Source organism: Zootoca vivipara, chromosome 2 (assembly GCF_963506605.1).
Source record: "Zootoca vivipara chromosome 2, rZooViv1.1, whole genome shotgun sequence".
NCBI classification, from domain to species: domain Eukaryota; kingdom Metazoa; phylum Chordata; class Lepidosauria; order Squamata; family Lacertidae; genus Zootoca; species Zootoca vivipara.
In genome coordinates this window covers 6,721,845-6,748,233 of record NC_083277.1, presented here as the reverse complement: position 1 = coordinate 6,748,233, position 26,389 = coordinate 6,721,845, and the positions used below count along the sequence as shown (strand labels likewise).

Below are 26,389 nucleotides of genomic sequence, written 5' to 3'. Positions count from 1 at the left end.
TGGAGCCCGGGCCCCCGCCCCCTATTGCGGCGCCCCTGGCCGCACATGCGCACTCTCCCCCAGGGCAGCACCCAGGATGAAACTTCTTCCTGGAGTCAGTTTTACCTGGGCTCCGTAGCCCCACCTATGTTCCCACTTTGTGGCCCCTCCCCTCCCGTGCCTTGGCCCCGCCCCTGAATGACCAATAATCTTTGAAAATTCCTGGATAACAGGCGAAGTTCCAGCAGACTGGAGGAGGGCAAATGTTGTCCCTATTTTCAAAGAGGGGGAAAGAGAGGACCCAAACAATTACAGCCCAGTCACGCTGACATCAATACCAGGAAAGATTATAGAGGAGATCATTAAGCAAATGGTCTGTGAACACCTAGAAAGAAACTCTGTGATCACTAAAAGTCAGCATGGGTTTCTGAAAAATAAGTCATGTCAGACTAATCTGATCTCATTTTTTGACAGAATTACAAGCCCTGTAGATGAAGGCTACTCTCCTCATCCTGGAGAGTAGTGACTAGTGGGGTGCCACAGGGTTCTGTCTTGGGCCCAGTCTTATTCAACATCTTTATCAATGACTTGGATGATGGGCTTGAGGGCATCCTGAGCAAGTTTGCAGATGACACCAAATTGGGAGGGGTGGCAAATACCCCAGAGGACAGGATCACACTTCAAAATGACCTTAATAGATTAGACAACTGGGCCAAAGCAAACAAGATGAATTTTAACAAGGAGAAATGTAAAGTACTACACTTGGGCAAAAAAAATGAAAGGCACAAATACAGGATGGGAGACGCCTGGATTGAGAGCAGTACATGTGAAAAGGATCTAGGAGTCTTGGTAGACCACAAACTTGACATGAGTCAACAGTGTGATGCAGCCGCTAAAAAAGCCAATGCAATTCTGGGCTGCATCAATAGGAGTATAGCATCTAGATCAAGGGAAGTAATAGTACCACTGTATTTTGCTCTGGTCAGACCTCACCTGGAGTACTGTGTTCAGTTCTGGGCACCACAGTTTAAGAAGGATACTGACAAGCTGGAACGTGTCCAGAAGAGGGCAACCAAAATGGTCAAAGGCCTGGAAACGATACCTTATGAGGAACGGCTTAGGGAGCTGGGTATGTTTAGCCTGGAGAAGAGAAGGTTAAGGGGTGATATGATAGCCATGTTCAAATATATAAAAGGATGTCATATAGAGGAGGGAGAAAGATTGTTTTCTGCTGCTCCAGAGAAGCGGACACGGAGCAATGGATTCAAACTACAAGAAAGAAGATTCCACCTAAACATTAGGAAGAACTTCCTGACAGTAAGATCTGTTCGGCAGTGGAATTTGCTACCAAGGAGTGTGGTGGAGTCTCCTTTGGAGGTCTTTAAGCAGAGGCTTGACAGGCATATGTCAAGAATGCTTTGATGGTGTTTCCTGCTTGGCAGGGTTTTCTGGAGGAAAGTTGGGGGACAAGCAGCAGTCTGGATGAGTCCCTCTGTCTTGCTCTTTTGTTACTGTGACTGAGTACCATTTTGGGCTGATCTGTATCCATGGGGCATCGGATCAACCCAGAAGTTGTGGAGGCAACGGGAAGAGAAGCTTGGTCAAGAGACTGGCTCATGTCGGAAGGAGGCCTGGATGTATCCTTGATGAAGCCCCTCACAGGCAGGAAGGCAGCATTGCCCAGTGGGAAGGCATTCAGATACAAATCATCAGCAAAGAGCAGAATATCAGCTCCTGTTCAATCAAGGAGACAGAAGTCTGCATTCAGATGAGTTAAGCATCCTAGGTCTCTTGGGTCTTCCTGTCTGTTACAAACCTGACTAGAGGCTCCATCAACTGAGCCCCTGCACTCCTTGCATACATGAAAGGGGCACAGAAAGGATTTGAGGCAGCCTCTTCCTGGAGCCTTGGGCTGTTCCTGTCACCGTCTTACCTGCAGGAGTTCACTCGCTGGCTGCTGACCCTTTCCCTCCATCTCCTGGATGATCTTCTCAAGAGAGGAGAGTTTCCTGGAGAGTTTGGCCAGCTGCTCATCCCTTCTCCTTGCAATCTCCTTCTCCACCTCTTCCATATGATTCAGCATACGTTTTTCTTGTTCTTCCAAAAATTGGTGCAGTTGTCTGAAGTTCTCCACAGTCTTCAGCCTCTCCGTTTCCGTTAATTTCTGCAAGGAAAAAGGAGGTCTGAGTGTGGAAGATGGTCAGAATTATGAGAATTCCACATAGACATGAAACCACCAGTGGCTAAAGAAGTAAACATTTATTTTGAGGGGAGGCCCTTTCCGATGCTGTTTCTGTTGACTTCTATTTTGCAAAGGGCTACTGCATGAAACAAGGAGCATTTTCCTAGCCACCGATGTTCCCTGCATGTTTTGGGGCATAGCATAACCTGAGTTCTAAGTTGTTCAGAGAATATTCATGGACATAACAAACCCCTCAGTTTAGACTGGAGCCATTTAGGTGTAGGAAGGCAACAGAAACAGAGGAAGAGGAGGACTAAGTGCAGGGGTCATCCCCATAGCTCCCCTATTTTATTTAAAGGTTCAAAATGGCCAGAGTTTCCTAAAAATGAACAAGAGCGCACATTTAGAATCAAGTTCTGAAGATGATCAGCCAAATGTCAAGGACCAAATGGAGCAAAAAGCACACAGACCTAGTGGTGGGAGGAAAATATCCTTAAATATTTTAAACATGGGGGAATGATCAATGGTCTTCAATGTCTGTATACTAATGCACAGAGCATGGGAAATAAACAAGATGAACTTGAGCTCTTGGTACAGCAAACTAAATATGACATAATAGGCATTACTGAAACCTGGTGGGATGAGTCTCATGATTGGAATGTAGAAAGAGGGATACAATCTATTTCAGAGAAATAGACAAAACAGGAGAGGAGGAGGAGTAGCGTTATATGTCAGGGATGTGTATACCTGTGAAGAGATCCAGGATTTAAAACTTCAAAGCCAAGTTGAGAGTATCTGGGTCAAAATTAAGGGAGAGAAAAATAACAGTGATCTCATTGTGGGAGTTTACTATAGACCAGGGTCCCCAAACTACGGCCCCCGGGCCGGATGCGGCCCAATCGGCCTTCCAATCCGGCCCGCGACGACCCCCGCCGCCCGCTGCCGCCGCCCGCTCTCACGGCGCGCGGCGCAGCGACGATCTAAAAAATCGGCAAAAAATCGCCGAAAATCCTTTGTGCGCATGCGTATGGGCCTCTCCCGACCCGGAAGAGGTCATTTCTGGTGCACTTCCGGGTCGGGGGAGGCCCATACGCATGCGCACAAGCGATTTTCGGCGATTTTTTCCCCGCCCGTGTGCGTGTGCGCATGCGCATGGGCGCGCACTCCCCCGCCCTCCGGCCCACTGCGCGGTCGGCGCGGCGGGCACCGGCCCGCCGCGCGGTAAGTCTGGGGACCCCTGCTATAGACCCCCAAGCCAAACTGAGGACACAGATGATGCCTTCCTGGAACAGATGACCAGGCATTCAAAAGGAGGTGAGATAGTAGTAATGGGGGATTTCAACTATCCTGATATTTGTTGGATGTCAAACTCAGCCAAGAGCATAAGGTCGAACAGATTCCTCACTGGCCTTGCAGACCATTTCATTGTCCAGAAAGTGGGAGAAGCAACAAGAGGATCAGCCATTTTAAATCTGGTCCTAACCAATAGTGATGACCTGGTTAGTGGGGTAGAAGTGGCAGGATCATTAGGTGGGAGTGATCATGCTCTTCTGGAGTTTATTGTTCAGCGGAAAGGAGCAACCAAGCATACTAAGACTCAAATCCTGGACTTTAGGAAAGCCGACTTCAGAAAACTTAGGGAAACACTGGGTGAGATCCCATGGACAGAAATACTAAAAGGGAAGGGAGTTCATGATGGTTGGGAGTTTGTTAAAAGAGAGATATTAAAAGCACAACTTCAGGCAATACCAATGAGACGGAAACATGGAAGGTGCCTAAAGAAGCCAGGGTGGCTATCTAAAGAACTTTTAACTGAGTTAAGATTTAAAAGGGATATGTACAAAAAAATGGAAAAATAGGGGAAATCACCAGAGAGGAATTCAAACATATAGCCAGCACGTGTTGGGACAAAGTCAGAAAAGCTAAAGCACAGAATGAACTCAGGCTCGCCAGACAGGTTAAAAGCAACAAAAAGGGCTTTTATGGGTATGTCCGTAGCAAAAGGAAGAACAAGGAAACAGTGGGGTCACTTAGAGGAGAAGATGGTGAAATGCAAACAGGGGACAGTGAAAGGGCAGAACTCCTCACTGCCTTCTTTGCCTCAGTCTTCTCCAAAAAAGAAAACAATGCCCGACCTGAAGAATATGGAGCAGATGATTCAGCAGGGGAAACACATCCCAGAATAAGTAAGGAGGTAGTACAAGAATACTTGGCTAGTTTAGATGTATTCAAGTCTCCAGGGCCAGATGAACTACATCCAAGAGTATTAAAAGAACTGGCAGAGGTGATTTCAGAACCACTGGCAATAATCTTTGAAAATTCCTGGAGAACAGGCGAAGTTCCAGCAGACTGGAGGAGGGCAAATGTTGTCCCTATTTTCAAAAAGGGGAAAAGAGAGGACCCAAACAATTACCACCCAGTAAGCCTGACATCAATACCAGGAAAGATTCTAGAGCAGATCATTAAGCAAACAGTCTGTGAGCACCTAGAAAGAAACTCTGTGATCACTAAAAGTCAGCATGGGTTTCTGAAAAACAAATCATGTCAGACTAATCAGATCTCATTTTTTGACAAAATTACAAGCCTGGTAGATGAAGAGAACGCTGTGGATGTAGCCTATCTTGATTTCAGCAAGGCCTTTGACAAGGTGCCCCATGATATTCTTGTAAAGAAGCTGGTAAAATGCGGGCTAGACAATGCTACCATTCAGTGGATTTGTAACTGGCTGACTGACCGAACCCAAAGGGTGCTCATCAATGGTTCCTCCTCATCCTGGAGAGTAGTGACTAGTGGGGTGCCACAGGGTTCTGTCTTGGGCCCAGTCTTATTCAACATCTTTATCAATGACTTGGATGATGGGCTTGAGGGCATCCTGAGCAAGTTTGCAGACGACACCAAATTGGGAGCGGTGGCTAATACCCCAGAGGACAGGATCACACATCAAAATGACCTTAACAGATTAGACAACTGGGCCAAAGCAAACTAGATGAATTTTAACAAGGAGAAATGTAAGGTACTACACTTGGGCAAAAAAATGAAAGGCACAAATACAGGATGGGTGACACCTGGCTTGAGAGCAGTACATGTGAAAAGGATCTAGGAGTCTTGGTAGACCACAGACGTGACATGAGTCAGCAGTGTGATGCAGCAGCTAAAAAAGCCAATGCAATTCTGGCCTGCATCAATAGGAGTATAGCATCTAGATCTAGGGAAGTAATAGTACCACTGTATTCTGCTCTGGTCAGACCTCACCTGGAGTACTGTGTTCAGTTCTGGGCACCACAGTTCAAGAAGGATACTGACAAGCTGGAACGTGTCCAGAAGAGGGCAACCAAAATGGTCAAAGGCCTGGAAACAATACCTTATGAGGAACGGCTTAGGGAGCTGGGTATGTTTAGCCTGGAGAAGAGAAGGTTAAGGGGTGATATGATAGCCATGTTCAAATATATGAAAGGATGTCATATGGAGGGAGAAAGATTGTTTTCTGCTGCTCCAGAGAAGCGGACACGGAGCAATGGATTCAAACTTCAAGAAAGAAGATTCCACCTAAACATTAGGAAGAACTTCCTGACAGTAAGAGCTGTTCGGCAGTGGAATTTGCTACCAAGGAGTGTGGTGGAGTCTCCTTCTTTGGAGGTCTTTAAGCAGAGGCTTGACAGCCATATGTCAAGAATGCTTTGATGGTGTTTCCTGCTTGGCAGGGGGTTGGACTGGATGGCCCTTGTGGTCTCTTCCAACTCTATGATTCTATGAATTCTTTAGTAATATTTCTGGTAAATCAGGATTTGGATTGAATTGCTTCCACCTTTTCAGCTCACAAGTCCTCAGGCTTCTCCTTGACTGCTATTCACATAATATACGACAATGGGAAAGAAACTCAATTTAGCTGCATTCAAAGGTGAAATTACCTAATTCTCAATTGCTGAAAAAATATGGAGACCAAAACAGAGCTTTGAAATTCACACCTCTGATATTTTCAAGCTTGACCCAGCCAGGTAATATTCACAAAAAATGTATTTATATGAGGGTACAGTACAGATCAAAATATTTATACAAGTAGGTAGCTACCCTAACATCTGATTCATTTTCATAATAATAAATTGATAAACAGAATGATATGGAAAAAGGAGAAATGGGGAGAAGCTGAAATGGGCAGATTTCCCCATCCCTCCTCAGTCCTGACTCAATCTTCTTCTTCTTCTTCTTCTTCTTCTTCTTCTTCTTCTTCTTCTTCTTCTTCTTCTTCTTCTTCTTCTTCTTCTTCTTCTTCTTCTTCTTCTTCTTCTTCTTCTTCTTCTTCATTGAAATTATATACTGCCCTATATCTGGAGGTCTCAAGTGCTTGTTCCCTGTCTAGTAACAATAGAGACCCTTACAAGGAGGTCTTTGCTTTCCTTGTCCAGGTCTGCTTGAAAGGCCAGAATTTCCTCTCTCTCTTTCCTCAGAATCTCCAGGCGGCGACAGATCTCTCCCTAAAGAGAAAAGGAAATACTCAGGTTTGACAGACACAGAAAGTGGAGATAAATATTATACTGGCTTCTTGGGTCCAGTGGCCTTGCTATAATAGCAAAGTAATTTACTGTAGGAAATAAAAGTACAGCGGTTTTCAACCTTTTAGGGTCCACAGCTCCCTGTTTCTGCGGCACCCCTGTGGGGCTCAGGGGCCCAGTTAGGTCACTTGCAGAGCTGGCAGCCCCTCACCCTTTCTCGAACACCCTCCCTTGCGGAATGCTCTCTCAGCCTCCTCTCCCCTCTCCTTAAGAGTCATCCTCTTGGTCTCTGAGCTGCCCCAAAGAGAGGTGCCTCCTCACGCTGCCCCACAGGGGCCTGGGGCTTGTCTGTCCATCCCCAACAGCAAGGGTCCCTCACCAGTTTGCTTGCTTACTTTGCGGCTGCCTCAGTTCCTGGCAGCCAACACCTCCTGGCCAGCCCCAGAGGCACCATTCGCCTACAGAGGTTCTAGCCAGGGCTGCTGTGCAAGCCTTTGGGAGGCAGAGATGGCATCCAAGGAGGGAAGGAAGGAAAGAGGGACAGAGGCCAGTGTTTCCAGCGGCACCCCTGAGCATCATTCAAGGCACCCCAGGGTGCCACAGTACACTGGTTGAAAACCACTAGAGAACTGGGATGGGAAAATTTTCTTCAAATAATTTTTATTCGTTTTTCAGATACAGAATCGCAAAAAACCAAACAAAAACTCAGAACAAAATATAGAACAAAGAAAAAGAATACAAAAAATAAAAATACAACATAAAAAAGAAAAACTTCTCAAGTCTTATGTTGTTTACTTAACATTGTTGACTTCTTCGATTCCCCCTCACTGGGTCCATTATATAATCCAATTAATCAGTTTCCATCTTATCTCTTAAATTAACCTAACACGTTTTATCATTAACACTCAAATATCCTATTCTAAAAAGTATCATCTATTCTCCACCAATAATTAATCAATTTATCCCAATCAAAAAATATTTCCCCTTCCTTTATCTTCTCATTCTCCCATTATCCTAGAGATTTTTACCAAGAACTTTCCATAAATTTACATATTAATTCTTATATCATATAAACATTTAAACCCATTATATCAAATTTAACCCCCCTTCCCCTGAACTCCGGTTCTCCCAGATTCATCAGCGAGTTCCATAAATCATTCCAGTTTCAGACCATCAAAATCAGTCAAGAAAGTTACACCCATTACTACCCCTCACCCCACTCCCGCCCTGTCCCAGTCTACCCACCATTCGTCCTCAATCACCCCCTGGTGTCTCCCCATTTCTTCAAATGCTGTAGTACAAAACCATCCAGCAAAAATTCCCTTCTCCAGCCCTTTCTCAGTTTTTATTCCCTTTGTATTCTGACCCCAGTATGGATCCTGCCCTCCCTCTCTCACTGGGAGGACATTACTCCATGCTGGTTCTTCTTTGGTGACTCCTTGGATCAGGCAGATGTTCTGATCCATGTTCCATATATCTTCCTCCTTTTTTAACAAATTCCATTACACAGTTGTTCCTCTTGCATGACTTCGCTCTCTGTTGGGGTTAATCCTTTTTCTCTAGGGTTGCCAGACTCAATAGAGGACAGGACTTCTGTGCCTTTAATTGCCCTGCTCTCTTTTGAGTCTGGAAACCTTAAAGAGAAACCGGCAGACCCTTTGTTTAATTTCCAAGCTTATGCAACAATATGTTATTTTGCTGCACTTCATTTCTCAAGTCCAAACACAGTTCCAAAAGATCCTTCTGGAAGTCAAGGCCTTCAGATGATGTTATAGCTACAGTCATCCTGTTTATCTCAGATTTCATGGGAACAGAGCAGAGCAGGAAGTCGAACAATTGTATTTCCAAAAGCCTCAGAAATCAAGCTTGTGTCCAAACTGGTTATATTTCTCATTTTTATTCTTTTTCATGTCTTAAAAATCTTATGTCCCTTTATAAAAGGAACAATGTCAAAGTCTCTTCACAGGGATGGGAAAGTTTTCTAGTGCAACAAACTAGTCTGGAGAAGATGTTCTGGCAAGCCAGGTCTGCAAAGGCAACCTGACGTCTCATTTTGAGGTCCCAGGGAGGCATGGGAAGAGGAGGAGGAAGAAGAAGGGGTGAGGATATATCAGTCTAGCATCCAACCTGGGATATATCAGTCTAGCATCAAAGAGATAGTGAGGTCAGCCCAAGAGGCAAGAGATGCAGGGTTAGACCAGAGCTTCTCAAAACTTCACCCATTCCAAACCCCTCTTCTGCAAGCCTAGGGCTTCTCCACCCTTCCTCTTAACATCACTGCTTTGCTGCTTAATTGGGCCAAATGGCAACTCAGGTTTTCTGCTATTTGTCAGTTATCTTCTCTGCAGTAGCCAGAGCCCACATGTGCTTGTGCCACCAGGGGAGATTTAAGTGCTGCACTTTCTTCCGTTTCTGGGCCAAAGAAGTTCTTGCTGTGGCCGGAATCCGCCCAAGCAGCTCCTTCAGAAAGATTACTGTCTGGTCATCCCGCAAGTTCAAAGGGGCCAGCTTCATTTCATTATCATTACTATTTTGTGGCATTGTTGACATTGCATGGCACAGAAGTATTTTTTGTGCTCTGGTCCATGGGGTCATGAAGGGTTGGACATGACTAAACGACTAAACAACAACAGTAGAACAAGTGAATTATTTTAAAAGGGATAAAAAGGCATTTAAATTGACCTTCTGGTCAATTCCTGGCTAACAGTCCGCCCCTCCATGTCCACCCCGCCGCCCCTCCCCCCCTCCCCATCTGATCCCTGGCTGCTCTCTACTTTGCCGTGCATTGAGGAGGCATCCTGGTAGCAAAAGGAGACATGTACTTAGTTGTGTATGTGCAATTTCCATTCGTACAGTTCTAAATATGTACAAAGCAACCTTGCTGGGAGATGTGGACGAGGTTAATCCTTTCTCTCCCGACCAAGGTCCCAGTTCCGATATTGGAAGCTGCTGCTAGTATTTCAAGATCCCCTTGTCCCCCTGGCAGAGAGAAATACCCTGTTTCTCATATTTTAAGACATACCCATAAAATAAGCCATAGCAGGATTTTTAAGCATTCAAGGAATATAAGCCATACCCCGAAAATAAGACATAGTGATAGGCGCAGCAGCAATGCCGGCCGCGGCAGGAGGAGGAGGAAAAAAATAAGACATCCCTTGAAAATAAGCCATAATGTGTTTTTTTGAGGAAAAAATAAATATAAGACATGTCTTATAATATGAGAAACACGGTACTTCAACTCCATCCACAAAGGAGCCCCCAGGAAGAAGGGGTGAGGCAGGATCCAACCCTTGGCTGCTTTTTACATAATAAAGCACCACCAAATCACGCCATGCCTACTTTGGACCTGAGAATTAAAAATAAAACCTCCCAGGAAGAATCCACAGCTATTCCCCGCCCCCCTCAAGATCCAGGGATCTCCTACCTTGTATTCCTCGAAAGCTTCCTCTAGAGGAATCACCTCGTGGTGTTTGTGCTCCTTTGATCTGTCACAAACCACACAAAAGAGTTTCAGGGGCTCCCGGTGTTTCTGGTGTTTCTCGCAGACTCTCCCTTTCCCTCCTTCTCCCTTTCCCTCTTCGCACATTCTCCCTTTCCCCCCTCCTTCTTCTCTCCCCTCTTGAAGGCTGAGATTCTGGGCTATTTCTACCATGTTAGCCAGTTGCCGGTTGGGGATGAGACCCCTTCTCTGGACTCTTCGTCTGCATTGAGGGCAGGAAGCCTCTGCCTTCGATTCCCCCCAGTACTGGATCAGGCAGGATCGGCAGAAGTTGTGCCCACACTCTGCGATGGTCACTGGATCCTTGAAATAATCTAGGCAGATGGAGCATGTGGCTTCATCAAGGAGACGCTGGATGTGACCCCCAGAAGCAGCCATGGCTCCCTCGCGCCAAATCCCCGAGTTAGGTTTTGCTCTCTCAGTTTTCAGCCACTGGGTGTTTCCTTTCCTGGAAATGACTCAGTGATCATGTGATATTTATTGTAAAAAAACAACAACGTGTCTCCAGGTCTTTGCAGTTGCTGAATGTTTTCTCAAGTAGCAGCGAATGCTTCTTGATTGCTTCCCATGCTTTTGATTACACACAAACACACACATACTGCAACATTTTCATTCATAGGTTTCCTACCTCTCTCAAGTAACCTGGTCTTGGGGTATATGGGACCTTGAACTTGGCCCAGGAGCTGACTGGCAGCCTGTGGGAATCTCGCTAGCAGGGGTGCTCAGCGCTGGCGGTCGTTTGCCCCCACAAGCATGTCAACTTTCTGAGCCATCTTTGGCACAAGGGGAACTAGGATGTGGATAAGGGACTTTGGCTTAGGGCTTCCTCCCTGTGTTTCAGATGCCGTCTCAGGGGACAGCCACCAACCAGGCCCCCTTGAGACAGAAGAGGCTTTGCCAGCCAATTCCCAGAGACAGCTACATGGACATGCCACTGTAATGCAATGGGGACATGATTTTTTGGGGGGAAAGGCTTTGTTTTTAAATGTTTATTGTGTAAAACTCCTGCAGGAAAGGGAGGCACTGGGAGGAGGTCTTCCAGAGGACCCATAAGTAGGTTCAAGATTTTGGCGGATTCTCCAGGGTGAGGGAATGTCCTAAGTGCAGATCAGACACCCAGAACACCTCCCTCGGGGCGTTGAATGGGATGGACATCCTGTTTTCCTGAGACTCTGAAGAGCCTGCCTTGTGTGGCGGAACATTCCCCCCCCAAAAATGTGTTCTGGGGTTTCCCCCTGGCCTTCGCTAGCAGATCTGGGTGTGCAGGAAGGGGAAGAAGGGGACAAAGTCTCATTGTGCTAGTCCTAAACCTCGAGTTGGCGTACGATTAATTGAATGCCACCCAAAATGTGTATCTGCTCCTGCTTGAAGCACTCCAGAACTTGACTGGTGGCATCTCTCAGGGGGTCTTGTAGTGAAGGACTTTGGCATCGTCTCCTACCTGACTGCTTTTTAACTGGAGGTCCCAGAGATGGAGAGTGAGATCTTCATGCAATGTGTTTGCCCTGTCCCTGAGCCAGTCGCCTTCCTCTCTTCTGTCCCTCACAGCCAATGGAACAAATGGCCGAAGCTGGGCTGACTGAGGTAAGTGGACATCTCTCTTAGTGGCAGGCCTGGGGTGTTCCCTTGAGCAGGGTGAATGATGAGCTAAGGATCAGAGCGCACCTGAGCACGTGCAGAGTGCATTTGCAGCCCCATTTAATTTGTCTCAACCATTTCTGTACAGCTTGATTGCCATTGTCTCTAAGCAGTGAGAAAAATACAATGAAAAGGAGTAGAAAATATAAAATATGCCTGCTAGGATGATGATGATGATGTCTTCAGTAAGGTCTACAGGAGAAGGGCCCGTCTGACCGCAACCTGGAAGGGAGTTCCATAAAATTGGGCCCACAATGGAGTGCTTTATATCCCACCTTTACGCCAAGGAGGTCAAGGTTCTCCCCTTTCTCTTATAACCCCCAGAACAACCACCCTGTGAGGTGGGCTAGGCAGAGAGCCCCTGACTGGCTCAAGGTCATCAATGGGCTTCATGCCTGAGAGGGGATTTGAACCCTGGCCTCCCAGGTCCTGGTCCCACACTCTAACCACTACACTACACTGTCTCAGCAGCTGCTTAGGGATGGGTCTGGGGACTGTGATTTTACATGGCTTGGCATTACGAAATTGGGAGTGGGAGTATGTGTGGGATCTTAGGCATCCATATTTAAATGGCGTTTTCCGGGACAGCAAAACCTGAGTGGGGGACGTTTGGCTGTTTCAGGGCCCAGCGAGCACGAAGGAGGAGAGGCCTTTTGCCAAGGAGGAGGCATCCCTGACACAGCCAAGCCAGTGGACAATGTTTTTTTTTAAGATAATTTTTATTAATTTTATAAACAAAATGGAAAATAGAAAAAAACAATAAAAGACATTAAAATACAATAACATAACAATAAATGAAAAACACAAAAATCCAAATATAATTCCAAATCCCTTTAACATTGTATACAAGGACCTCCTTGAGTTCCCTCCATCCACACTTCATTTCATATTTAACTTTAGCAATTTCCAATACATTTTTATAAAAAAAATTAAAATTTCAAATCTTTCATGCCTCCATATACTTTACATAGTCACTAAATCCACAGCTTCTTTACAATCCTAAATCTAATCTTGATATACAATTTTGGCATATTTTTTAAAATAAATTTTAAAATCTTTCCACTCTTCTTCTGTCGCTTCTTCTCCCCAGTCGCGGATTCTTCCGGTCATCTCAGCCATTTCCATGTACTCCATCATCTTCATTTGCCAATCGAGGCCAGAGGACGATGTTCTGGCAAGTCAAAGAGGAGAACTGCGGGAGTGTGGGCTCTCTGGGTAAGGAATAGTGTTTTGGCAGAAGGAATCTATGGTCCTCCAGGTGGGGCTGAGCCACATCTCCCATCAGCCCCAGCAAACGTGGGCAATGGCCAAGGATTATGGGATTTGTAGTTCAGCAACATCTGAGGGTCGAAGGTTCCCCACAGCTGGCCAAGAGCTTTAGTTTAGCCCTAACTATGTCTACTCAGAAATAAGTCCGGGGGGGGGGGGTTATTCCCAAGTAAGTGGGGTGAGGATTGCAGCAAACCCCACAAACATTTCAGGCTGCAATCCTAAGCGTATTTCCAAGGGGTCAGCCCCACTGGGGAGACTGCATTCCTATTCAACACTACCAGGGCCCATTGGTTACGATTCAAGCATGTTTACTTAGAGGAAAGTCTTGTGTGTTCAGTGAGTCTTACTCCCCAGCAAACATACTTTGGGAGTGCAGCTTAGGTTTCTTCCATTTTAAATTACTGGGATTTAAAAGCTGCTTAATTTTGGCTAGGTTGTGTCCCATCTATATATATAAATGTAGAGGGTCCATGTTTGTTGGGCCGCGCCATTCTCCGATACCACTGGCCCGATCGCGTTCAAATTTGGCCACCACCTCACATGGGAATACGGAAGTGTTTCCATACACTTACATTTGTCAGATGTCACACCTCTGGCAGGAAAAACAGGTAAAACCCAGTGTTTCAGAACGGAAAACTCAGAGGGTGGGGATGCTGGGAAATTCTGCCTGGCAACTCCTCCTCCGAGGGCGGATCATTACGTCACCCAACACACCATCCTCTAACTGCCACCACGCCAAATCCTCCTCAAACCGAGGGGTAGGCCGACCGAGGCCGGACTGCGCCGCCGCCGCCTCTGGGAGCCATGCTGCCCTGGCACTCAGCTTGCCCCAGAGAACCCGCCTCTGACTGGGAGGTAGCCCACCCCAGGGAGTCAGACAGCCCTGGAGACCCCGCCACCGGACGCTGAGTGGAGGTAGGGGGTCCCCTGGGTGGGGGGTGGACGGGGTCGGGACAGATCACATGGGTCGGGACAGGGTGGGGGGAGTAACAGGGATTAGCCACAGCAACGCGTGGCTGCGTACAGCTAGTAAACAATAAAAATGTGTCCTTTGGGTGAATGCATGTATCCACGGACATACAACTGTGTGTACTAAACGATTTAAATGCACTCTGCAGGGATACTTATGAAAACAATCTGTTTATTTTTCTTTTTAATTCTTATATAAGGAGATAAAAATGCAACAGTCTATACCCATTGAAAACCACAAACCAAAATAAATATCACTACGTTCTGCATGTCAATCAACTAAGAAATAACTACGAGTTATAGCACAGCAGTATTTAACTGTTTAATTTTCTGTTGTTCTTTTCAAATTTATCTCTTGCTTGTTTTGTTTTGTTTTAAGAAGGGGGGGTGGTGAAAATGTCAAAAAGGAATGTGCCCACTGTCCATAAAGACTAAATTCCAGAAATACTATTTGGATCCAGATTCTGCCAAATGATAAACATTCTCTCTGTGTGTATGTCCTCCCATCCCCAGAGGGGCTTCTGATTCCCAAATTGGACCTTGCGTTCCAATCGGAAAAAGTAGAAAAGGTGTTCTTGCAGCAACCAGAATCAGGTAAATGTGTGTATACTAATGCACAGAGCATGGGAAATAAACAAGATGAAATTGGGCTCTTGGCACAGCAAACTAAATACGACATAATAGGCATCACTGAAACCTGGTGGGATGAGTCTCATGATTGGAATGTAGAAATAGAGGGATACAATATATTTCTGAGAAATAGACCAAACAGGAAAGGAGGAGGAGTGACATTATATATCAGAGCTATGTGTATTCCTGTGAAGAGATCCAGGATGTAAAACTTCAAAGCCATATTGAGAGTATCTGGGTCAAAATTAAGGGAGAGAACAATAACAGTGATCTCATTGTGGGAGTTTACTATAGATCCCCAAGCCAAACTGAGGACACAGATGACCAAAGGAAGTGAGATAGTAGTAATGGGGGATTTCTATCCTGATATTTGTTGGATGTCAAACTCAGCCAAGAGCATAAGGTCGAACAGATTCCTCACTGGCCTTGCAGACAATGTCATTGTCCAGAAAGTGGGAGAAGCAACAAGAGGATCAGCCATTTTAGATCTGGTCCTAACCAATAGTGATGACCTGGTTAGTGGGGTAGAAGTGGCAGGATCATTAGGTGGGAGTGATCAAGCTCTTCTGGAGTTTATTATACAGTGGAAAGGAGCAAGCAAGCATACTAAGACTCAAATTCTAGACTTTAAGAAAGCCGACTTAGAAAACTTCGGGAAACGCTGGGTGAGATCCCATGGACAGTAATACTAAAAGGGAAGGGTGTTCATGATGGTTGGGAGTTTGTTGAAAGGGAGATATTAAAGGCACAACTTCAGGCAGTACCAATGAGACGGAAACATGGAAGGTGCCTAAAGAAGCCAGGGTGGCTGTCTAAAGAACTTTTAACTGAGTTAAGATTTAGAAGGGATATGTACAAAAAATGGAAAAGGGGGGAAACCACCAGAGAGGAATTCAAACAAATAGCCAGCACGTGTAGAGACAAAGTCAGAAAAGCTAAAGCAGAGAATGAACTCAGGCTTGCTAGAGAGGTTAAAAGCAACAAAAAGGGCTTTTATGGGTATGTCCGTAGCAAAAGAACAAGGAAACAGTGGGGTCACTTAGAGGAGAAGATGGTGAAATGCGGACAGGGGACAGAGGAGGCAAGTTTAGTCTCCTCAGGAGATTCTGAGGTGTGTTTCATTTCCCCACAGATAAAAGTAAGGGAGGAGGGTCTCTCCAGAGAACGAGGCTCCTGAGAATGTGTAGAGTTCAGCTCCTGAGTCAGCGTTAGAAAGAGACACACGTCCCCCTTCATAATCCAGAGACACCCGGATCCTCCTGGGCTCCTCCCTCAGGAACAGAGGAGAGTAAAGAGGGGAGGTACAGGCTATGTACTCATCTCCCCACTTCCGCACAGCCCAGACCCCCTCCTCAGGCTTTAAGGAGAAGCGGCCCTTTCTATTCACAGATTTCCTGGCAACCCCCAAAGCCCATCTTTCCCCACTTCCCACACTGACTTCCCAGAAATGTCTGCCTGCTGTGAATCCCTCACGTCCCAACACACAAAAATAGCATCTGAATCTCTTAGGATTGTCGGGCATGGGTAGAAGTCTGTCTCTGCATCTTACGCTTTTCCGATCCTTGGACAGAATGAGCCTGGGATGGGCTGTGTCTGGATCCAGAGTGACATTTGCTGTTGGGCAGAAGATGAGGGAGAGAGAAGATTAGGCAGAATCAGCTGAGAGAGAGAGAGACGGACATCCTTGTACAAAAAGCACACAAAAAAACCCCCCAGTGTGGTGTAGTGGTTAAGAGCGGTAGACCCGTAATCTGGGGGTCACCTCACAGAGTGTTTGCTGTGGGGGAGGAAGGGAAAGGAGAATGTTAGCTGCTTTGAGACTCCTTCGGGTAGTGATAAAGTAGGTTATCAAATCCAAACTCTTCTTCTTCATATTCCCTCTCAGATCAATGCAATTTCTTTCCGTCGCATGCAATACTGAGATTCCTCCTTGCAGACTTTCATCAGAATAAATCCAGGCATTTTTTAAAAGGAAAAACCACCCAGTAAAGCTTTTACTCATTTCTTTTGTTAGTGAAGGAAAAGAGAGGAGAATTGGAGGAGGCAGGAGAGGAGAGAAGCTGCCCCTCTCTGACATTGATGTGGGAGAGGAGGACGCTGTTCAAATAATAATAATAAATAATAATAATAACAGTATTACATTTGCATACTGCCCTTCATCTTTACGCCTCAGGGTGGTTCACAGCATAAAAAGACAACATAAAGACACATATAGGTGTTCCCTCACTTTCACGGGGGTCACGTTCTGGGCCCATAAGTGAAAACCGTGTTAAGAGGGGAGCCTGTTTATTCCTGCTCTCCATCTCTCTTACCCACTTGGTCTCTCCTTGCCTTCCTTCCTACCATCTTGGAAGTTTAGGGCATGCCACCAGGGAAGAGGAGGCAGGTGGCAGGGCAATTTTACAAAGGATGGCTTATTCAACACTTCTCTTTTGGATTTAATACATACCATAAGACTAGTTCCCTGGGGGGAATAACTCAAAAGGTTACCAGTTTGGGGCTGGGGCAGTCATGATAGGCAAGTGTAGGGCTGCCATGTTTTTAACAGCAAGAAAGAGGACACATTTGCGACTTCTACTTTTAACCATGGATCACTATCATTTTAAATACCCCTACTATATGTAGGCTATAGAAGGTGTGATATATTGCTAGTAGCAATGCTCTTAACTTTCAACAACAGAATGATAATAATAATAATAATAATAATAATAATAATAATAATAATAATACATATTGCTCCCTTGCTTGCCACATGAAAGTTTTAGGACTCATGTTCACATCTTTGTGAACATAAGTGTGCACAGAACAATTTATTAAACTGTTTAACATCTACATATGGACGCTCCTTAAGGGCAGGGTTAACTCTTGCCTTCCTAGACTCCTTTGCCAAGATCTTGTAGCTGAGCCAGCATCCTTTTAGTTCCGCCACAAGAGAAGGGATTTTGTTAGCTTAAGATGGGGCTCTGTTGATTCTCTGCTGCAGACTAGCTAAGCAAGGTGCCTTAGATCTTAGTCTAATACACTAGAAAAAATTTCAAGGGATCATGTAAACAAAAAACAAAAACAAAAAAACCTTGGGACATTATGCCAACTTTTAAAAATCCACCCGGGCAGAAATTTTAATCGTGAAAGGAGGAAGTGGCAAAGAAAAAGAAGACATATGGCAACCAGGCCTGGAAAAGGTCACATGGAAAAGTGACCCAACTTTCTCTAGGCAGGAATAAAACTCTTCCCTCCTCCATTTGATCCTTCTGGGAAGTCTCCCCCCTCCCTTCTGCACCTCCCCCTCTGCCTTTGTGGTACAAACAGCAGGGCTAGAGACAAGCTGTGAATGGTTCTCAACTGTACACAAGAGGCTCTTGACCGCCCCCCCAATGAAACACTAGCCCCCCCCTCCTGTGAATTGGAGTATCCATGTGAAATTTACCTCTCTGGAGATTTCCGAATGACTGGACATCTGAAGAAGCAAAAAGAGAGGCTTAATGGGCTACACTACAATAGCTCAAAGAAAATCTTTTTACAAAACATCACCATAACATAGAATCTGTTGCTTCCTTATTTCAAGCAAAAGGTTTAATCATATAACAAATAACTGCAAAGACGACAACTGTAGGCCTAATGTGTTTAGCTGTAATTGCTGCATTGCAGGGGTTGGACTAGATGATCCTTGTGATGCATTCAAATTCTACCATTCCATGAATCCATGGGGAAATCAGAAATGGTAAACCATACTCGAAAATGGCGGAATACAATCTTTCAAAATTCACAAATGAAATGATGATCTGTACTGGAGGGCTGGAGGAAGGTTAACACCTGCCCCAAATAAACTGGTGGGAAAAAACTGTTCAGAGGAAATTGCAGGGGAAGAATTGGCAGAGCTGGAATGGGGTTGATCTCATGAGACCCTTGGGAACTCTGAGGAGATTGGGATGGCTGAAGCATGAGAAATGGCTGGTGAGCTTGAAAGTCTGAGGAAGAGTTGGGAGACCAGCCTGGGCAGGAGGTAGAGGAGGGACTGGGTGCTTGCGGGTGTCCTTTAAAACACACTTCAGCGGGGGGAAATCCAAGCAAATCTCGAAAAGCCTCAAAAGAACCTCTCCAGATTGTGTGGAGGGAAAACAAAATTCAAGGGAGGTTCCCTATACATGAAAACTCGAGAAGAGGGACATTGGACTGACCCTGCAGGATTCTCCTTAAGGGCTTTGGTAAGAAAGCAAAATCTCTAAAACTGTGGGGGAAAGCAGGATAATACTCTATGGGCAGGAATGGAACTCAGACTGGTGTGCAGATTCTTCGCAGGGACAAGCTCTGCCCCCAACCCAAGCCTTCAAACCCCCTCCCAGTTCATTCATGGGACATACAAAGAACCCAAACACCACTAGAGGACTGTTACCCAAAGTGATGCCATTGATGGGGGTCCCAAGCACTGCAGAACAGACGCGTCAACACCCACGATATATCAGCCCCCATCCCTCCTGTGAAATTGTTGCTCCCCTGGAAATTTACCTTTCTGAATCTGTTTTCTGCATAACAGAGCATCTGAGGAAGCAAAAAAGACAAAGTGTAAGGGCAACACTCTTCCACCTGAAATAAATCTCCATACAAAAGTAACACTATATAACGTAGCATCCTTCAATTTGAGTGTGTTCAAACCTCGGTTTTCGATTGTCACCGTACGCCTTGGCTCCCGAACGTCAAAAACCTAGAAGTAAATGCTAAAACCTAGAAGTAAAAACCTAGAAGTAAATGCTGCAAAAAGCCGTGCCCCGTTTTGTAAGTTGAACATCCTTCCAGAGCAGAATACATTCGACTTCTGAGGTTTGACTGTAGAAGTATTAAATAGTACAGTGGAAACTCAGAAGCCGACCGCCTTTGAACTCGAACGTTTTGGCTCCCAAATGAAAGAAAAACAGAAGTGATTGTTTTTCGGAAGACAAACCTCCAGCACAGCTTCTGCAGCTTCCAAATGGCTGCAGGAAGCTTCTTCAGTCTATTGTAAGCCACGCCTTGGTTCTTGAACCATTTTGGATCCAAAAGGGCTCATGGAACAGATTAAATACAAGAACCGAGGTACAAATGTAGAAAAAATGATTAAAACCAATAAAATCATAGGAATCTATGAAAATAACTAAAGCTTTAAAACTCAGCAATCATAAAGCAGGCTTAAGAATAGCACAATAAAAATATTCAACATGAATACTGATAGTCTCTGAACTTTGTCACAGAAATTGGGTTCTGCGTTCTTGGACTGGAAGGGAGGCAGAGCTATAGGAATCCTGTAAAAGGATAAAGAGGGGAGATGGAGGCAGCCTTAACATCTCCTGTGCTCTTGCTTCTATACTCAATGGTGGAACTCTCAGGAGATCTTGAAGGCTGAAGCCCTAGATATGGCAGCTGCAGGGGGACGTCTGAGGAGGAGACGGCTCAGGCCTTGGCTCCACTGCTGAGAAACAAGCCTGAGCAGGAGACAGAGGGGGAACTGGGGGCTTCTTAATGCCCTTTGACACCATTCAGAGCAGGAGAACCTTCAAAAGGACAACTACACGAATTGTGTAGACAGGAAACCAAAAGGAAAAGGAGGTTCCGTAGAATTGTAAACAGACGCACATGGGAGGAAAAATATCCTGATTTGCTCTACACTCTGGTTCAGGCTTTCTTTACAGGATCCAGCGTCACAACATACATGGGCCATTCTGGGGGACAGGAAATGAAGGCTGGAAGACTAAGAAGGAAGGTATCCTGAGGATTCTCAATTCCATGCAATAAGAGCCTGGCATGTTCAGTTCTGAAGAAGTAACAGAATTCCCAGCGTGAAATCCTGACAGCCAGTTTTCATTACCTTTCAACTGTTTCATTACATCCTCCACAAGGTGACTTAGATCACAGGATTCCAACTGCTTCCTCAGTTCTGGAGGGAAAGCCACTGGCTTCTCTGGACTCTCTCTTTTCTCATACCTGGTGAAAAGAAAAACAATGTCAGCCCATTCAAATCCACTATTCCTGGCACAGGAAAAGAAAGAAATTGAGAGGAGGAAGCCAGCAATGGGAAGGCAGGCAGTGAGTGGGGAGATTCTCCCTCACTACGGACTCCTCAGCCAGACCCCCAAGGGTCAAAACAGCAACCCAAGGCCTCTGATTCTCCCCACTGATGTCTATTAAAGAAGCAGCAGAATCATATGGGATCAAAGGGCAGGAATTGTCTGAGGGTGAGGACAGCACAGCACACATTTTCTTTTTCTAGATGTCCCCAGAGAAGGTGTGAGGAAGATAAAGAGATTCACTTCTATTGGGAAACGTGAAATGTTCCTCAAAACCTCTACTCTGAACCTGAGTGACACCTTAAATTTAAATACTGCAGTCGGAATATGGTCATGAAAATAGCCAATTCCTTTGTGAGAAATCTCCCCCTCCCAAGGGGCTCTATGGGGCAGGTGTTTGCTTGAGATAAGGTGGGGTGGCTGGCAGAGTGTTTGCTGTAAGAGTGACTGAACTGGTCAGTTGAGAAGGAAACAACTCAGGCAATAATTGCTCCAAAGAAAGTAACTTTGCCTTGTTCTGTGTGCCAGTAAAATAGCCTTCTCTTAGTGACACTTGAATAAACTCAAAATATTTGTTTCTGGAGCTTGGGGTCCTCTTGCTTTGATACATTAGATAGCCTTTGCTCTAAAATCGGGTGTTTGCAGAAGATGAGACAGAATTTGCACAGGTGCACAACCAAATCAAATGATTAATCAAAAGGACATTCAGGCCAATACAAAACAAATTATAATCTGTATAACTGTGTATAATTACAAAAGTAAACCCAAACCTCACAAAAGAAATAGCGTCAATTTATTGGGGAGGATTGGGCGGCTACAAATTCCAAAGAGGGGGTCCTGTTTTACCTGTGAGATGCTGCAGGGAGTGAGTCCTACAGTCTCTCCCCTGTAGCCCCTATTTGAGGGCCATGTTTGAGGTTCTTGCATCCTGGCCTCATGGAGGGATGCTAATGGAAATGAGCCAGATCCACTTACCTTTGTAAGGTGCTTCTCACATCCTAGAGGAAAAAAGAGAAAGGAATTCACTGCACACCACAGGCCACACTAATAAGACCCCCTCAGACCCTGGATGCCAGTCTGCCTGGCACATGCCAAGGTTGTGGGTAGGGATGGCTGAATCAGCCAGTTTTAGTTTCTCACAGCTTTTATTTTTCCAGTCTGAGATAATTTTTCTGATATCAAGTTCTCCACATTTTAAAAATCCTTATGAAAATCCACCAGCATTTTAGGGAAATCTCACATTTGTGGGTTCAAGAGAAGATTACAACGCATCTCATGTCTTAGATTATAATTTATTAACTTTACCCCCTTTGGCACTGTGCAATTAAGACATAAGTAAGCCTACAGGATAATCCTACTAGAGCACAGTCCCAAATTGTCTTCCACAGAAGCCCCCAAATTTCAAATGCTACTTTCCAACTGGAAATAAAAAAGCACCTGCAGCATAAAATGCCTCAAAAGGGGTAATAAAACAGCTCAGTGTTTCTTTCGGCTCATCCACATTCTGCTTTTCCTGGGCCCAGAAAACACGGGTCCAAGTGGTTTTGCCTTTGCCCTGCCGCTATCCCTCAGGAAAAACCTGCTCCTTAGTGCAACATCAAAGCAAACGTCAATCTGGAGAAAACCTAGCTGAGGTTTGCTCTCATTCAACAGTAAACAGCGGGCTTTCCTGGAGAAAAGGGGTGGGACAAGCAGCAGTCTGGATGAGTCCCTCTGTCTTGCTCTTTTGTGACTGTGACTGAGCACCATTTTGGGCCGATCTGTATCCATGGGGAAGGTGATCAACCCAGAAGTCATGGAGAGAACAGGAAGAGAAGCTTGGTCAAGAGACTGGCTTATGTCAGAAGGAGGCCTGAATGCATCCTTGGTGAAGCCCAGCACAGGGCAGGAAGGCAGCATAGCCCAGTGGGAAGGCATTCAGAGACAAATCATCAGCAAAGAGCAGAAAATCACCTCCTAAAGGAGACAGAAGAATCTCTAGTCTGCATTCAGGTGAGTTAAGCATCCCAGGTCTCTTGGGTCTTCCTGTCCATTACAAACCTGACTAGAGGATCCATCAACTGAGCCCCTGAACTCCTTGCATACATGAAAGGGGCACAGAAAGGATGGGAGGCAGCCTCTTCCTGGAGCCTTAGGCTGTTCCTGCCACCGTCTTACCTGCAGGAGTTCAGTCACTGGCTGCTGACGCTTGTCCTCCATCTCCTGGATGATCCTCTCAAGGGAGGAGAGTTTCCTGGAGAGTTTGGCCAGCTGCTCATCCCTTCTCCCTGCAATCTCTTTCTCCACCTCTTCCATATGATTCAGCAGACGTTTTTCTTGTTCTTCCAAAAACTGGTGCAGTTGTCTGAAGTTCTCCACAGTCTTCAGCCTCTCAGTTTCTGTTAATTTCTGCAATAAAAAGGGAGGTCTGACTGTGGACAATGGTCAGCTTTCAGGAACATCAGCCTTCAGGAACAGAATTATGAGAATTCCACATAGACATGAAACCTCCAGTGGCTAAAGATGTAAGCATTTATTCTGAGGGGAGGCCCGTTCCAATGCTGTTTCTGTTGACTTCTATTTTGCAGAAGACTACTGCCTAAAGCAAAGAGCTTTTTTCCCCTAGCCATGGATGTTCCCTGCATGTTTTGGGGCATGGCATAACCCAAGTTCTAAGTTGTTCAGAGAACATTCATGGACATAAAAACACCCCTCAGTTTATACTGGCGCCATTTAGGTGTAGGAAGGCAACAGAAACAGAGGAAGAGGGGGAGGACAAAGTGCAGAGTTCATCCCCATAGTTCCCCTGTTTTCTTTAAAGGTTCAAAATGGCCTGAGTTTCCTAAAAACGAACAAGATTTCCCCATCACTTCTCAGTCCTGACTCTATTATTATTATTATTATTATTATTATTATTATTATTATTATCAATTATCAATTATCAATTATTATTATTTATTGAAATTATATACTGCCCTATACCTGGAGGTCTCAGGTGCTTGGTCCCTGTCTAGTAACAATAGAGACCCTTACAAGGAGGTCTTTGCTTTCCTTGTCCAGATCTGCTTGAAAGGCCAGAATTTCCTCTCTCTCTTTCCTCAGGATCTCCAGGCGGCGACAGATCTCTCCCTAAAGAGAAAAGGAAAAACTCAGCTTTGATTAAGACACACGGAGAGATGAAAATCATACTGGCTTCCTGGGTCCAGTGGCCTTGCTATAATAGCAAAGTAGTTTACTGGAGGAAATAAAAGTCCAGAGGTTTTCAACCTTTTTGGGTCCACGGCTGTGACGTTGACCTATGATAGTGCTGGAGGTGAAATAGTTAAACGGGTTACCCAATAAGAATCCAAGGGGGTGGAGTCATAGGGACTATAAAACCAGCCCTGAGGGGGGTAGTTCAGAGTTGGGTGGTTAGTTCAGTTGGTCCACGGCTCCCTCAACAAACTCCCCTTACTTGCAGAGCTGGCAGCCCCTCACCCTTTCTCAAACCCCCTCCCTTGCAGAGTGCTCTCTCAGCCTCCTCTCCTCTCCCCCCTCCTTGGGAGTCCCAGCCTGACTTCTGATCTTGAGGTCCCAGGGAGAAGTGGGAGGAAAAGGAAGAGGAGGAAGAGCTAGGCAGGATCCAACCTGGGATGTATCAGTCTAGCATCAAAGAGATAGTGAGGTCAGTCCAAGAGGCAAGAAATGCAGGGAATAGACCAGAGCTTCTCAAAACTTCACCCATTCCAAACCCCTCTTCTGCAAGCTTTTCCACCCTTTCTCTTAACATCACTGCTTTGCCGCTTAATTGGGCCAAATGGCAACTCAGGTTTTCTGCTATTTGTCAGTTATGTTCTCTGCAGTAGCCAGAGCCCACGTGTGCTTGTGCCACCAGGGCCAAATAAGTTCTTGCTGTGGCCAGAATCCACCTAAGTAGATCCTTCGATCAGAAGATTGTCAGTTCAAAGGGACCAGCTTCTTTTCACTATTATTACTATTTCGTGGCATTATTAGCATTGCATGGCACAGGAGCATTTTTGCACCACGGTAGTAGAACAAGTGATTTTTTAAAAAGGATTAAAAGGCATATATATATATATATATATATATATATATATATATATATATATAATAATAATAATTGAGTTGCCATTAAAAAGTCATCTTTCCCCCTTGTCTTTGCAGATGCTACTCTGAATCATGGAGTCCTTTGCCATTTGGGGTTGAAGATCCTCAGCCCCCCCCCCCCCGCTGAAACCTAATTACACAGGCCCCACAGCACCCCCATAATAAGAGTGCTCCCCACTAGTAGGTGCATCCACCCCCCACTCCCAAATCTGCTTCCAAAAGATACTTGGGGGGTGGGATCCTGCAACTTCTGGTCAATTCCTGGTTAACAGTCCCCACCCCCCCTTGCAGCTCTGCTTTGCAGGGCATTGAGGAGGAATCCTGGTAGCCAAGGACACATGTATTAAGTTGTGTATGTGCAATTTACATTTGTACAGGTCTAAATATGTACAAAGCAACCTTGCTGGGGGATGTGGACGAGGTTAACCCTTTCTCTCCCTGCCAGGGTCCAAGTTCAAGTCTTTGAAGCTGCTATGAGTCTTTCTAGATCCCCTTGTCCCCCTGGCAGAGAGAAATATTTCTAACGTAATAAAGAACCACCAATTAATGCCATGCCCACTGAGAATTAAAAAGAAAACCTCCCAAGAAGAATCCACAGCTATTTCCCCCCCCAAAAAAAGATCCAGGGATCTCCTACCTTGTATTCCTCGAAAGCTTCCTCTAGAGGAATCACCTTGTGATTTTCATGTTCCCTTGATCTGTCACACACCATGCAGATGGGGTCTTCGTGGACTTTGCAGAAGAGCTTCAGGGGTTCCTTGTGCTCCTCGCAGACACCTCCTTTTCTTTCTTCTTCTTTCCCTCCTTGAACACTGAGATTCTTGGCTATTTCCACGAAGTTTGCCAACTGCCGGTTGGGGATGAGGCTCCTTCTCTGGACGCTTTGTCTGCAGTGAGGGCAGGAAGCCTCTGCCTCCGATTCCCCCCAGCACTCGATCAGGCAGGATCGGCAGAAGTTGTGCCCACACTCTGGGCTGGTCACTGGATCCTTGAAGAAATCCCGGCAGATGGAGCAAGTGGCTTCATCACGGAGACGCTGGATGTGACCCCCTGCAGCAGCCATGGCTCCCTCACCCCAAAGAGAAGAGTTATGTTCCGCCTTCCCAGTTTTCAGCCACTGGGAATTTCCTTTCCCGGAAATGACTCAGAAACTCAGTTACCACGTGATCTTTTCTTAAAGAAATATGACCCCAGGTCTTTGCATTTGCTGAACTTTTCCTCAAGTCCCAGCGAATGTTTTAAATAGGGGAGACAGCCGATACTGAGCGTGTGTCTCTGCCGAATAAGCCCCTGAAGAAAACGTCCAAAACTGTCATAATAAGCAACTGCCCGTTGGTTAGGCTGCTGCTGATTGGAGTGTTTGCCTTCCAAGCTCTTCTCTGATTGGTTGGGTCGCGCCAGGAGGCGGACCCTGCTAAGTGGCTGAACAGCCCCTATCGGTCTTCATACATAACGGAATGGATTGCTTCCTATGCTTTTGATTACACACAAACACACACGTAGCTAGTTACAGGTAGGTAGCCGTGTTGGTCTGAGTCAAAGCAAAATTAAAAAATTCCTTCAGTAGCACCTTAAAGACCAACTAAGTTTTTATTTTGGTATGAGC

The 26,389-nt window shown here is 45.5% G+C and overlaps 2 protein-coding genes across 2 annotated transcripts; both read right to left on the bottom strand.

Annotated features, from left to right (window-relative positions):
- Positions 1–1,798: 1,798 nt before the first annotated feature.
- LOC132591375 (zinc finger protein RFP-like) lies at positions 1,799–10,723 on the bottom strand. The gene is made up of 2 exons (XM_060269821.1): positions 10,076–10,723; positions 1,799–2,143 (listed from the first exon to the last, which is right to left on the bottom strand). The coding sequence occupies exons 1-2, from the start codon at positions 10,526–10,528 to the stop codon at positions 1,901–1,903; spliced, it is 696 nt and encodes a 231-aa protein (XP_060125804.1). The 5' UTR covers positions 10,529–10,723; the 3' UTR covers positions 1,799–1,900.
- A 4,268-nt stretch (positions 10,724–14,991) lies between these two features.
- On the bottom strand, positions 14,992–26,099 carry LOC118081286 (zinc finger protein RFP). The gene is made up of 8 exons (XM_035107721.2): positions 25,421–26,099; positions 23,710–23,805; positions 22,855–23,085; positions 21,673–21,695; positions 20,499–20,614; positions 19,166–19,198; positions 18,087–18,116; positions 14,992–16,273 (listed from the first exon to the last, which is right to left on the bottom strand). The coding sequence occupies exons 1-8, from the start codon at positions 25,844–25,846 to the stop codon at positions 15,756–15,758; spliced, it is 1,473 nt and encodes a 490-aa protein (XP_034963612.2). The 5' UTR covers positions 25,847–26,099; the 3' UTR covers positions 14,992–15,755.
- Between the last annotated feature and the right edge of the window lie 290 nt (positions 26,100–26,389).